The sequence below is a fragment of the Procambarus clarkii genome, chromosome 85 (assembly GCF_040958095.1).
Source record: "Procambarus clarkii isolate CNS0578487 chromosome 85, FALCON_Pclarkii_2.0, whole genome shotgun sequence".
NCBI classification, from domain to species: Eukaryota; Metazoa; Arthropoda; class Malacostraca; order Decapoda; family Cambaridae; genus Procambarus; species Procambarus clarkii.
In genome coordinates, this window is record NC_091234.1 from 12,952,866 (window position 1) to 12,968,085 (window position 15,220).

The window sequence follows — 15,220 nt, forward strand, 5'->3', positions numbered from 1 at the left end:
TAGTATATCACCTATGCACGTAGTTAATAAGTCAATATTGACTTTACGAATTTGCGAGAACGGGTTGGTGGGTAGGCCTTCCCGATACGAACAGCCATTCTGGAGTAGTGTTGCTTCTCGCCTCCGCTCACGGACACCCACAAAATCTCCAGATTCATCACTGGCTGCTAGCAATATCAGGTCATGATAACTGGGTACCCCGGCAAACAAATGCTGGATCAGGTTCTCCCTCTCTTGCTGGAATAGATACAAAGCTAGATAAATTTGCGGGTATGAATGCAAAATTAGACGAAGTAGTCTCGGGTTCGTGACAAATTAGACTATGTGTGTGAGGGCTTGAGGTGTCTTACAAACGCTTTCATATCACCTCGTGGTCAACGCATCCCATCACCTAGGGGGAGTAATAATTGTTACTTATGTGGAGAAAAGGGTCACTTTGCTCGCGACTGCCAAAGATCCAGGAGTGGCTGGGACGGAGGCCGTAAACAGGGGGAGCATACCGATGATAGGCTTCATGTTTCCTTTAATGAGGAGAATCAGTCTTTAAACAGGGACGGGTTGGCTCAAGAGGTCTAGATCCGACCCACTATTTGCCAGGCCAGCAGAGTGTGGCTGCGCCATAATCAATGACGCCAGGGCCTTCTCAAGGGTTCAAAACTTTTACCCTCCAAATACCAGGACTAGATATTCATCAGGAAAATAGGCAGTCCTATCGAACATTTTCTGACGATGTGCTCAACACTGCAGCGCCAGAAGACACAAGGGACATAGACGAAAGTAAAATTAATGTGTCCCAGGACAAGGAAGACTTTTATCAACAAGAGGGGGTAAGTTTAAAAAATTTCAAGCAAGTAGGTGACGAGGAAGAGTTCTCTCAAGACGAGAGTAGTTGTTCCTCCAGGGAGGATGAGGTAGACACAGCTCGTGCACCCTGGGACACCGAGTAGCAAGAAAAGGAGGAACAGGAACAAATAACTATTAGGCAACTAAGATACGGTTCTATGTTCTGGATCCCGATTCAGGTGGAAAACGTAACTGTGAGAGCAATAGTTGATACAGCTGCGAAAGTCACAGTTATTTCACAAGAGGTTCATCATTAGTTAATACCTCCACCACAGGTAATAACGCAGATCACCCTCAACACAGTAGGGAAATGTATGTGCATTCCGGGAACACTGGTAGGCCCGGTTACATTACATATTGCAGGGCGGATATTTGAAGAAATATGTGTGTGGCCCCAATTGAAGATAACATGTTAATGGGGCGGGATTTTATGAAAAGCCAAGGCGTCAACATAGCATTGGCGAAATCTCAAATAATATTACAGGGGCAGGTAGTTCCTATGCAGTTGGGAAGGGAAGATGCACATAAGGGTGTTACCTTTAGGTGCTTCCGGGGCTTAGCATCCCCGCGGCCCGGTCGTCGACAAGGCCTCCCAGGGGGCGTCGACCAGGGGGCATGAGATGTTTTTTTTTTTAAAGTTGTTCAATATCAATCAATATTTTTTGATTATTTGTATATGAAAAAGGCTGCAATTGTTCCAAGTTTCAGTACTTCAGCCTAAATAGAAAGGGATATATTTTTTTTTTCAAAGAATATTACACATTTTCAAGTGAGTATCTACAACCACACGTTTCAGATATAATCATTCTATGACACTTTTCTGGCACATTAGCATATAATAAAGGATCTGATGCCGCGGAGTTTCCAAAACATGTTTAGTTTTCCTAATACAAATAAGTCAAAGTTCCCCCTCCCCCCCCCCAAAAAAAAAAAAAATATGCCAATATATCATGTTTATTGCTATTATAAATCAATAAATCAATCAATAAATGAACTTAGGAAAAAAACGCTGGCCCAAGATTTTAGAGACATAAACTTTACATATAAGGTGTAAGTTTCATGTAAATTGAATAAAAAATGAAAGAGTTATAGGAACGTTTAAGTTAATTGAAAATAAATAAGTCTACGGTGCTGCCATCTGTGGCTGAGGTTGATATCAAACAATTTCCTCCCAAATTGGCCCCTTACATATAGGCTTACGTGCGGGCATGTGCATAAGCTTCATGCAAATCGTCCGATAAACAAATAAGAAAAAAAAAATTAAACCAAAAATTTTATTTTTTTTAACTTAATTTTGTATTAATAAAACTAATTACATTATTTTAATATATGCTATTGTGATAGCTGAGAGTCATAGACGTGATTTCAGTTGACACTTGTGTTTGATAATCATGTTTGACCATTTTGGAAAATTTTTGACAAATAATTCAATATTTTTTCTCCCTTCTTATTTATGCTACGATGCTGAGACTTGGAGCAGATGAAACCCTTTTCATATACAACTCGTCAAAAAAGTTTGATTAAAATCGAACTGTTTTCATTTAACTCCAACGTCGACCCTTGCATAGCTAAAGTGGTAGTGTCTCAATACATGGTCACCCCACCCGTTCGGTCGCAAAAGTCAAATGTGAACTGGAAAATAGTATGCCCCAATATTTAGTGGAACCCTTGGACGATGGGAAGGTGCCAGTAATTCGCACACTCCACCAGAAGGGAAAAACCTTGCGGATATGTGTACTTAATATAACAGCGAAATATCACATTAAAGAGACAAATGCATGTGGCCAATGCAGAGGCAGCCTGGGTAGTTTTACCTGGATCCAGTCCAGCAGTTGCTATAAGATCTGTTGATAAGGTACCTAAGGAACCCCAAGGCAATCTACCCGCTCATGTTTAGAGCATGCTACAGGGCATAGAAGAAACTCTGACAGATGAACAGGAGATCCAACTGACCCACCTGTTGCTGACTTATAAAGACGTCTTTGCTGCAAGTGAATTTGATCTGGGATCTTTTAATGAAGTATCTCATCACATTAACACAGACAATGTAAAACAGAAAATATGGTGGACACCTGCATGTTTTGCACAGGAAGAAAATGGACACCATCAACACATGCTGGATGCAGGTATTATCCAACCGTCAATGTCTGAGTGAGCATCGGCACTAGTTTTAGTGAGGAAAAGGGATACCTCGGTTCGATGGTGTGTGGATTACCGAGAACTGAACACCCGTACCATAAAGGATGTGTTGATGAATGCCTGGACACATTAGCGGGAAACGAATGGGTTCAGTAAATTAGATGCCAACTCAGCATATTACCAGATAAATATAGCAGAGAAAGATCGGAAAAAGACAGCATTTGTCACAAAGTACTGTTTATTTGAATTCAAGAAAATGGCTTTTGGTCTTTGTAATGCCTCAGCTACCTACGTCAAAGTCATGAATCTGGTGTTACGAGAACTGGGAAACGGTGCTAGCTTTTTTGGATGATATTCTAGTGTTAGGCTAGTCTTTCCAGAGTCACCTCTCAAACCTGGAACAAGTCTTTGGAAGATTCAGAAGAAATGGCCTGCGCCTTAAGCCACAAAAATGTGCCCTGTTTAAGAAGCATGTTCAATTCTTGGGCAGAATAGTTAGCCGGACAGGGCTAGAATTGGGACAAGAGGCAATAGATGCAGTGGTGAGATGGCAGACCCCCCAGGTCACCCAAAGACGTGGAACGATTCTTAGGGTCACCCAATTACCACCGAACCTTTATAAAAGGATTTGCGGAGCTAGCTGCTCCTCTGTATGCACTAACCGGTGCGAACAAATTTGTTTGGGGAAACCAACACCAAGGGGCTTTCAAGGCTATCAAGACAGCCTTGATTACGTCTCCTGTTTTGGGGGTACCCAACGGATAGGACCCTTTTACCCTGGATACCGATGCCTCGGACTGGGCAATAGGTGCGGAACAGGTTCAAGAGGAACAGGAAAAGGTAATCGCTTATGCCAGCTTTGCATTAACCCCGGAACAAAGAAGGTATTGTACCACCAGGAAGATGTTGTTGGCGGTTGTTAGTGTTCACCAGGCTTTTTCGGCACTATCTCTTGGGCTGGCCTTTTACTGTTCGAACTGATCATAGCAGTTTGGTATGGTTGACTAGGTTTAAGAATCCCCAAGGTCAGTTAGCTCATTGGTTGGAAGAGCTGAGCCAGTTTGACTTAAACATCCAACACAGAGCGGGGAAAGAAACACACCAATGCGGACTCTTTATCTAGAGAAGGGGATACCCAGCAGTTGTGCACACACTTTCACCATGACATTCCTGTACAAGACCTGCCATGCGGGAGCTGTTCTTATTGTCGCAGGGGACACCAGAACTGGGCAATGTTTCAAGAAGTGGTAGACGATGTAGTCCCACTAGCTACAGGATCGTTCGATTGTGCATGCAATGTTCAGGCCCTGGGGGCAGTCAGGCAAATAAGCACCGAGTCTTCTTTTCCAAACTGCTGGTCGGAGGATAACAACCTGGTTGTGTTTCCATGGAACCCGGGGGGTAATGATCAAAGGGAATTAGAGGACTCATCAGGCAAGGGACGGGATACAGTCCCCCCAAGGGCGGTAAAGGTTCAAATTATCACCAGGACCACAGCAGACAGATACGGAATGCCTTTGCTTGAGCTGCAAGAGCAGACGGAGAAAGACCCAGACATGAGTATGGTAAGAACATGAGTGTGAGGCCATCAACCCGCAAAAGGTGATCTGTTCGGAGCCAGCCCCGCCATGAAATATTACTGGCTAAACAAAGAGGCCTTTATTCTGGAGAATGGCCTTTGGTGGTAGCACAAAGCAGATTAGGACGGAGCGGCCCAAAAACTTTTATACATACCCAGGAGCCTGAGACAGGAAGTGTTGAAGTTATATCATGATATACCCGACATGGGTCATCAAGGCAGGAATCGTACAATGGAGAGAAACAAATCAAGATATTTTTTAAATGGGCTAACAACCCAGGCTGCTAATTATGTGGCCTCATGCCATCACTGCAGTATAAAAAGAAAGTATCCAAAACCAGCAAGCACGAGTTGCGCACATACCATGCTGGTGCACCAATGGAGAGAGTACACCTGGATTTCTTTGTGACCATTGCCAAGGACTCAGAAAGGCAACGAATACCTTCTGGTGATGGTAGACCAGTTTACTAAATGGATTGAGTGTGTGCCACTACCATCCCAGACCGTAGAGGACACGGTTTGAGCGGCACTCGACGGATTCTTCACCTAGTTTGGGTATCTGTTTGAGATTTTCACCGACCAAGGGAGAAACTTTGAGAGTGACTTGTTTACTAACCTTTGCAAAATGATGCACATGCATAAAACCCGTACTACAGCTTATAAGCCATCACTAAATGGCCAGATAGAAAGATACAACAGAACCATCATGGATGCATTGCGATGTTATGCTAGTTTTCGACATGACAGCTGGGATGAATACGTTCAACATATAGTAAGGGCAATTAGATCCAGCGTGAATCGACAAACCGGATTCACCCCTAATAAATTAATGCTTGGTCGAGAAAGTAACCAGCCAATAGATTTGATGTACCTCCAGGAGAGACAACCTCCCCAAGACGCAATGAAGAACGAATGAACCCAAGAATGAATAAAGAGAGATTATGACCTGCGAGCACGGCTACAGGTCTATGAAAAAGTTAACCTACTTTACCTGTTGGACACCGCCCAAACAAAAGGGCAATGCAAGAACCTTTCGCGGCAATGGAATAGCCCGGGGATCATTATCCATAAATTTTCTTTCTGTTTGTTCAGGGTTAAACTCCAGCGTGACCTTACGACGGAGAACCACGAAAGATTGAAAAAGTGTAAGGACCAAGTAAGTCCAGATTAGTAGTATAAAGTATGCCATAGAGGGGCCGTTTTGCTTTTTTCGACAGCCCCTCTATGGCATACCCGTTTTTAGTTACCCCGGTGAGATTTGACGACCCCTCTATGGCATACCCGTTTTTAGTTACCCCATCGCCCCTTGCACAGCCATCGCTAATGGTTAATGACGTCACCAGGTAGCCGCTCAATGTCCTTGCACAGGTACAATCAAGAGGATTAAAAGGTCCTGACTCGGCGTACCCGTTTTTAGTTACCTCTGGTAGTGATAGCTTTATAGTTCATGAATCCATTCAGTCACACCTCCATCATGTCACCCCTATTTCTTCTTCACCTTTCTAGAGATTGTAAATTAAGCTTTGTTAATCTTTCTTCGGAGATTGCTTATTGAGCATATATCATCTTCGTTCTTTGAACATATAAAATTTTCGTTGACGGGGATTAAAAGGCTGGCTTCTGGCATACCCAAATTTCGTCACCCCAGTGACCCATGCACAGGCATCGCTAATGGTCAATGACGTCACCAGCTAGCCGCTCAGCGTTCCTGCACAGGCACGATCAAGGGGATTAAAAAGCCGGTCTATGAGTCGTGTGTTTTGTGATACAACAGTAACCCTGAAACCTAATGTAAAATACCATCATCCCTAGTCTATTTTAAATTTCCTATTTACTTCCAACTATCGTCCATTGCAAAAGGGGGAGCAACACAGAGCATGAACTACCATGTATCTCAGCGTTCATCCCTGTAACTGAACCAGTATTTACCCAGGTCATTTTTCCTAAATGTAAAACTTATCCAATTTATTCCTGTTCTGTTTCATGTTGATACGTTTAATAGGTTATTAATATCCCCCTTTACTATGTCCATTCAGTCACACCTCTATCATGTCACCCCTATTTATTCTTCGTCATCTTTCTAGAGACTGTAATTTGAGCATTGACAATCTTTCTTGAAGGATCGTTTATTTCTCATAGGGCAAAATAAAAATGAAAACCGCTATCAGTCATTTATATGAAAAAACAGGGCCCTGGGCATTGGCAATCTCAATGCGAGTTCAGTAGTAATCCAATATTGTCCCTAACCATATACACATCTCACATTCGCTCAAAACAAAACTCAGGTATAGGGATAAGGTATTAATGGCCATTAGCGTATAAGTGTCAAGGCATTACAGCACCTGACTGGTCAACTATGTGTGACGTCATCAGATAACCAATGCAACCTTTAGCGTCCAACTAGCATATTATTATTATTCAAAAATGACTAGACAATCCATCCCCACCTAACCTAATCAGAGGTTTAAGAATATTCATTTTAATTATCCACAACTGCAATCATTATTCGGTGATAAGTGCAAAGGTATAACAGCAACCCAAATGTCATACCGCAATTTTTTGTAGAATCGTACATCTGGCAGCATTGTAGGTGAGCTGAACATAAGAATAAAGGTAACTGCAGAAGTCCTATTGGCCCATACGAGGCTCCTATATATCTCCACCCAATCTCATTCATATTCGTGTCCACCCTATGCTTAAAACAACCAAGGGATCCACTTAAAGTATTAGTTTACAATAATAGTTTTAATAAATAGCTGTCATTCTAGTTTTATACACAACAGCAATTATGAAACCCTATAGCTAGATATCGTACTGTAATCCACAAGTAGCTACCACACATCTGGCAGCACAGTGGATTATTAGCTGTGTTGATCGGCTAGTCAACTATCCTCACATCCATCAAATAGCTATCCAAATGTCGCACCTCAATACATCCTTCTAGCAACTTAGCTGGATGCTAGTCACTATATTCATAGCCTAATCATTTCTACACCTCAAAAATAAAAATCCTACTTTCTAAACCAACACGCGCAAATACATGCATACATACCTACACATACTCCACAACCCATACATTCATAGAGAATAGCCTAGTTTTTTGCCACCATTTCCCCCATTAATCAGATGTGATTTATGCCATACACAGAAAATACAGCAGTTACACGCCAAATATACCATTTATGCACAAAATATATTATTTACACTCAAAATATACCATCACACAAAAATATGACATTTACATACGAAATATGTCAGTTGCACACAAAAATATACCATTTACACAATTTTGCATGTACACTCAGAGTATGACATTTACACAAAGTATGGTATTTGCACAAATATATCAAAATGCTTATGCATTTAGACAATCAAAAATGCGCTTTCACTAAAATTCCACAATTCCACATACATAATTTTCACAAAATACTCATACATTGTCTCATAAACCAAAATACACTTACACCATAAAGGTCTATTTTTTCAGATTACAGAGCTTACACAAAATACACAATTTGCACACAAAACTACAGTTGCACCAGTTCCACTTCAACAAATTAAAAACACAACTTGCATAAATGCACTATTAGCACAAAAATTATTATAAAACATGGACAATTATTACACAATTTGTGTAATTATTGTACATCTTTGCACAATTAATACAAGAAAACTTGCTATATAATTTCTCGACTTGCACAATGACAATCAATAAACAAAGGTATAAATAAACAATTCGTCCATATGCAATTACACAACATGCGCAATTAATACACAACTTTCATATATATTACACATCTTTTATAATTATTACACAACTTGCACAAATACATATCTAGCACAAGTACGTACAATACATAACTACCCCAAATATAAAAATACACAATTAGCATAAATACACGATTTACACAAATACAATTGCGACATTTACACAAATTGCTCAAAAATAAAATCAATACAGAACTGAATAATACATAACTAGCACATATTCATTAAATACACAACTAGAAAATTTCCACAAATACATATACAATTAATACATACGACTTGCACAAAACAATACACAATTTATAGAGATATAATCAATACATAATTGCAATAATCATACAACTTAAAAGGGGCCATGGTAACCGAAAATCCGAAGAAAAATGGAATATTTACAAAAAATTATGAAAAATACTACAACGTTCTGGCAACACTGTGGTCCAAACCGTTTAATGATATCTTGAAAAATAACGTAATTAGAGTCAAATTTCCCGCTGCAACTTTCATGAATCTGGTCCTCGCGGCGTGAGTGCGCCGCGGGGTATTGTATCTTACGTTGTAGAAGTCTTATTTTTCGTAATAGCGTTGAAAATAACATGTTATGCATAAAATGAATATAAACTCTCTCATTGGCAACAGTATCGTGTGAGAGAGAGGGTGGTATGTGGCTCAGCCCATCAGTGATTGTGTGTCTCTCGTGGGGAGTAGATGTATCGCTGATGCGCTCTCACAATATCTTCCAGAACTCATGCTATTATTGCTATTTGTACTGCAATATGACTTACCAAACGAACAAGAGAAAAGCATTGAAAGCTAGATGCATGCGAGCTCTCCATAGAAGGTACGAGCTGGCCGCAATGCGTAAATCACGCATTGTCACGAGTGACCGTGAGTATGAGTATCTTGTCGCGCGCGCTACGCAACTCCAACTTTTACAACTAGATCTGGTTTCACAGCCTTTATTTATTATTCAATTTACATGAAACTTGCACATTATATGTAGAGTTTACGCCTCTAAAAATGGTTGATATTTTTCTTATCTACGTAGATTTATTGATTTTATAAATAATGATACACTTCATTTTGTTGCATACGTTTTTGGGAAACTTTTAAAAATCTGTATTATTGCACTAAATACATCTGGGATAAAGATCGATCAACCAAATCTTTATTATAAAGTAAGGTCATAGCTGAGAGTTGTAGAAATGATTATGGTTCACAATTGTGGGCTGTGAAACCAATTGAACATTGTTGAAAAATTGTATAATTTTTTTTTTCTCCTTCTCTATTTAGGCTGAGATGCTGAAACTTGGCCTAGGTGCAGCACCTTTCACATGTATCAGGATAATAAATTATGAATACCCTACAACAACTCTCATACTTCCAGTCATATATCCCCTTATGCAAAATACATAATCTGCACAATTAATACACAAGTATATTAATTGTGCAATATATGTACAAATACAAACACAACCAACTGGGTCAAACAATACACAATTTGCATGATATTTTTCTAAGTATATTTAGGACATTAATTACAATATGCTGAGTTTAACCAACTCCCCAAAAGTCAGAATTTCACATATAAAAAAGGTACATATGACTTCCGATGAGCTCAATATAAAACACATTCATTTTCCATTATTATTTCAACATTATTAGTGCTAAACTATTCATCTAACATATGTCCATTGTTTTTAATGTCTTATTAATACCTTCCTTGTCACATCCTCTCCAATCAGGCCACCCATATATACATATGCAAACCATCTAACAGACTTATTTGTTCTAGCCTTAGTTATGTTAGGGCAGGTAGGGTTAGGTGAAGTCAATATTTTCTATGATAATTTTAAGCAAATTTGCTATATCTTATCAAAAATGCATCCTATTAAAACCTAAATTCATCTAAATCTATAAAAAAAAATATACTTATTCTACACAAATTTGATTAAATTTAACCTAGTAAGAGCTAAACTAACTAAATATGAGCATCCCATATCCTCACATACAAGCCTATGTCACCTCTGTCCATACATTACATGAGTTGGCCATATAGCTCGAACCCCTAATAGGAAAATTTACACTATTTCATAAACATGCTAGTTCATGACCCCTAAGATATTATATATATGTCCTTCCCTACACGACCTCATCTAACCTGACCTAGCATATCCAAACCTAGATTTAGTTCAAGTTGGTAAAATTTAAGCTATGCCACCTATATTCAATCTAATTTAAGGCAATTTCCACCAAATATACCCCAATGTTGTGTATCACAACACTGCCAAAGCCCATTGTTACCCACATTTTCTCCTATTCCATCCTACCCTATGCAACCTTACCTAACCTATCCTAGCATATCCAAACCTAGATTTGGTTAAAGTCGGCGAAATTTAAGCTATCCCACATAAATTCGACCTAATTTAAGGCAATTCCCACCAAATATCCCCAAATGTTGTGTATCACAACACTACCAAAGCCCATTTTTACCTACATTTTTTCCTATTCCATCCTACCCTATTCAACCTTACCTAACATAACCTAGAATATCCAAACCTAGATTTGGTTAAAGTCGGCGAAATTTAAGCTATCCCACATAAATTCGACCTAATTTAAGACAATTCCCACCAAATATCCCCAAATGTTGTGCACTGCCAAATCCCATTTTTACCTACATATTCTCCTATTCCATCCTACCCTATGCAACCTTACCTAACCTAACCTAGCATATCCAAACCTAGATTTGGTTAAAGTTGATGAAATTTAAGCTATTCCCACCTAAATTTGACCTAATTTAAGACAATTCTCACCAAATATATCCAAATGTTCTGTATCATAGCATTGCCAAAGCCCATTTTCTTACCTACATTTTCTCCTATTCCATCCTACCCTACGCAACCTTACCTAACCTATCCTAGCATATTCAAACCTAGATTTGAATATGTCGGCAAAATTTAAGTTATCCCGTATAAATTTGACCTAATTTAAGACAATTTCCACCAAATATAACCAAAAATGTTTTGGAACATAGCACGGCCAAAGCTCATTTTAGCTGAGTTTTCACCTATTCCAACCTGCCCTAGACAACCCTACCCAGCCTCTCCTGGCATATCCAAAGTCAGATTTGATTATAGTTGGCAAAATTTATGCCTTTCCCACCTAAATTTAACCTAATATAAGCCAATTTCCACCGAATATACCCAAATGTTTTGTATCTTAGCATGGCCAAAGTTCATTTCACCCAAGTTTTCACCTATTCCATCTTACCTTACACAGCCTTACCTAACCTGACCTAGCATATCCCAAGCTATATTTGAATAAAGTTCGTGAAATTTATGCTTACTCACCTAAATTCAACCTAATTTAAGACAATTTCTACCCAATATACCCAAAATGTTTTGTTACATAGCTCAGCCAAAGACCATTTTAGCCAAGTTTTCACATATTCCAACCTACCCTACATAGCCTTACCTATCCCTGACCTAGCAGATTTGATTAAAGTTGGGGAAATTTAAGCTATCGCCACCAAATTGGAGACAATTTCCACCAAATATGCCTAAATGTTGTGTATCATAGCACAGCCAAAACCCATTTTACCCACATTTTCATCCATTCCATCTAAACCTGGACCCAACCTCTGATGCGACATATACTCAGAGAAGTGATGTTTTTTGGATATGAACCTAAATGCCCGTGCCTAACCTGCAAGAGTCTTGGAGCTTTGTTGAATATTTTATCTATTTTTCTTCGAAAACGGAAGTTTTGGATATGAACCTATCCGCACTATGCCTAACCTGCTAGGTTCTTTGTTGAACATTGTAACCATATTCATAGAAAAGTGATGTTTTGGATATGGATACCTAACAGCCCCTCTCCTTTAAAACTTGGAACTGTGTTCAATATTGTAGATATAGTGTTGGGTATGTGTTTTGTTTTTACACATCAACCCAACCGTCCTGGACCTAACCTCCCTTCGTCTAACTTCAAATTTATCGTATATATGGAAGGAACGTGTTGTTTGTGCATCAACCCAACCGTCCTTGACCTAACCTCCATTTATCAAACTTCAAATTTATCATAAATATGGGAGGACCGTGTTATTTGTGCATCAACCCAGCCGTCCTGGGCCTAACCTCCCTTTATCTAACTTCAAATTTATTGTATTTATGGGAAGAAGGTGTTGTTTATGCATCAACCCAACCTCCCTGGACCTAACCTCTGATACACGAATCTTGGTTCAATATTGCATCATACTCGTAGCATATTTTTTTTCAAATAATTCAATCATCCTCAACCTAACCTCTATTACCTGGGGGGAGGGAGGTTAATGGAAAATATGATAATAATGGGAATTTTCTCTACATCAGTTCAACTTAACCATCCTTAACCTAATATTAGTTAGAAAGGGATATAACTCACCAAAACTATTTAATTACCATTTACCCAATTTTCCTTATCCTAACCTATTTCCTAATGGTAATTAAATAGTTTTGGTGAGTTATATCCCTTTCTAACTAAGATTAGGTTAAGGATGGTTAAGTTGAACTGATGTAGAGAAAATTCCCATTATTATCATATTTTCCATTAACCTCCCTCCCCCCAGGTAATAGAGGTTAGGTTGAGGATGGTTGAATTATTTGAAAAAAAATATGCTACGAGTATGATGCAATATTGAACCAAGATTCGTGTATCAGAGGTTAGGTCCAGGGAGGTTGGGTTGATGCATAAACAACACCTTCTTCCCATAAATACAATAAATTTGAAGTTAGATAAAGGGAGGTTAGGCCCAGGACGGCTGGGTTGATGCACAAATAACACGGTCCTCCCATATTTATGATAAATTTGAAGTTTGATAAATGGAGGTTAGGTCAAGGACGGTTGGGTTGATGCACAAACAACACGTTCCTTCCATATTTACGATAAATTTGAAGTTAGACGAATGGAGGTTAGGTCCAGGACGGTTGGGTTGATGTGTAAAAACAAAACACATACCCAACACTATATCTATAATATTGAACACAGTTCCAAGTTTTAAAGGAGAGGGGCTGTTAGGTATCCATATCCAAAACATCACTTTTCTATGAATATGGTTACAATGTTCAACAAAGAACCTAGCAGGTTAGGCACAGTGCGGATAGGTTCATATCCAAAACTTCCGTTTTCGAAGAAAAATAGATAAAATATTCAACAAAGCTCCAAGGCTCTTGCAGGTTAGGCACTGGCATTTAGGTTCATATCCAAAAAACATCACTTCTCTGAGTATATGTCGCATCAGAGGTTGGGTCCAGGTTTAGATGGAATGGATGAAAATGTGGGTAAAATGGGTTTTGGCTGTGCTATGATACACAACATTTAGGCATATTTGGTGGAAATTGTCTCCAATTTGGTGGCGATAGCTTAAATTTCCCCAACTTTAATCAAATCTGCTAGGTCAGGGATAGGTAAGGCTATGTAGGGTAGGTTGGAATATGTGAAAACTTGGCTAAAATGGTCTTTGGCTGAGCTATGTAACAAAACATTTTGGGTATATTGGGTAGAAATTGTCTTAAATTAGGTTGAATTTAGGCGAGTAAGCATAAATTTCACGAACTTTATTCAAATATAGCTTGGGATATGCTAGGTCAGGTTAGGTAAGGCTGTGTAAGGTAAGATGGAATAGGTGAAAACTTGGGTGAAATGAACTTTGGCCATGCTAAGATACAAAACATTTGGGTATATTCGGTGGAAATTGGCTTATATTAGGTTAAATTTAGGTGGGAAAGGCATAAATTTTGCCAACTATAATCAAATCTGACTTTGGATATGCCAGGAGAGGCTGGGTAGGGTTGTCTAGGGCAGGTTGGAATAGGTGAAAACTCAGCTAAAATGAGCTTTGGCCGTGCTATGTTCCAAAACATTTTTGGTTATATTTGGTGGAAATTGTCTTAAATTAGGTCAAATTTATACGGGATAACTTAAATTTTGCCGACATATTCAAATCTAGGTTTGAATATGCTAGGATAGGTTAGGTAAGGTTGCGTAGGGTAGGATGGAATAGGAGAAAATGTAGGTAAAAAAAGGGGCTTTGGCAATGCTATGATACAGAACATTTGGATATATTTGGTGAGAATTGTCTTAAATTAGGTCAAATTTAGGTGGGAATAGCATAAATTTCATCAACTTTAACCAAATCTAGGTTTGGATATGCTAGATTAGGTTAAGTAAGGTTGCATAGGGTAGGATGGAATAGGAGAATATGTAGGTAAAAATGGGATTTGGCAGTGCACAACATTTGGGGATATTTGGTGGGAATTGTCTTAAATTAGGTCGAATTTATGTGGGATAGCTTAAATTTTGCCGACTTTAACCAAATCTAGGTTTGGATATGCTAGGTTATGTTAGGTAAGGTTGAATAGGGTAGGATGGAATAGGAGAAAATGTAGGTAAAAATGGGCTTTGGTAGTGTTGTGATACACAACATTTGGGGATATTTGGTGGGAATTGCCTTAAATTAGGTCGAATTTATGTGGGATAGCTTAAATTTCGCCGACTTTAACCAAATCTAGGTTTGGATATGCTAGGATAGGTTAGGTAAGGTTGCGTAGGGTAGGATGGAATAGGAGAAAATGTGGGTAACAATGGGCTTTGACAGTGTTGTGATACACAACATTGGGGTATATTTGGTGGAAATTGCCTTAAATTAGATTGAATATAGGTGGCATAGCTTAAATTTTACCAACTTGAACTAAATCTAGGTTTGGATATGCTAGGTCAGGTTAGATGAGGTCGTGTAGGGAAGGACATATATATAATATCTTAGGGGTCATGAACTAGCATGTTTATGAAATAGTGTAATTTTTCCTATTAGGGGTTCGAGCTATATGGCCAACTCATGTAATGTATGGACAGAGG

General features: G+C 39.0%; 1 protein-coding gene across 1 annotated transcript in view; it reads left to right on the forward strand.

The window, feature by feature from the left end:
- Window positions 1–2,743: 2,743 nt before the first annotated feature.
- LOC138358691 (uncharacterized) overlaps window positions 2,744–15,220 on the forward strand; it is a 47,073-nt gene continuing 34,596 nt past the window's right edge. Inside the window, exon 1 of the mRNA XM_069316846.1 lies at window positions 2,744–2,969. Within this exon, the coding sequence (XP_069172947.1) occupies window positions 2,744–2,969 (226 nt within the window). The remainder of the gene's footprint in view (window positions 2,970–15,220) is intronic.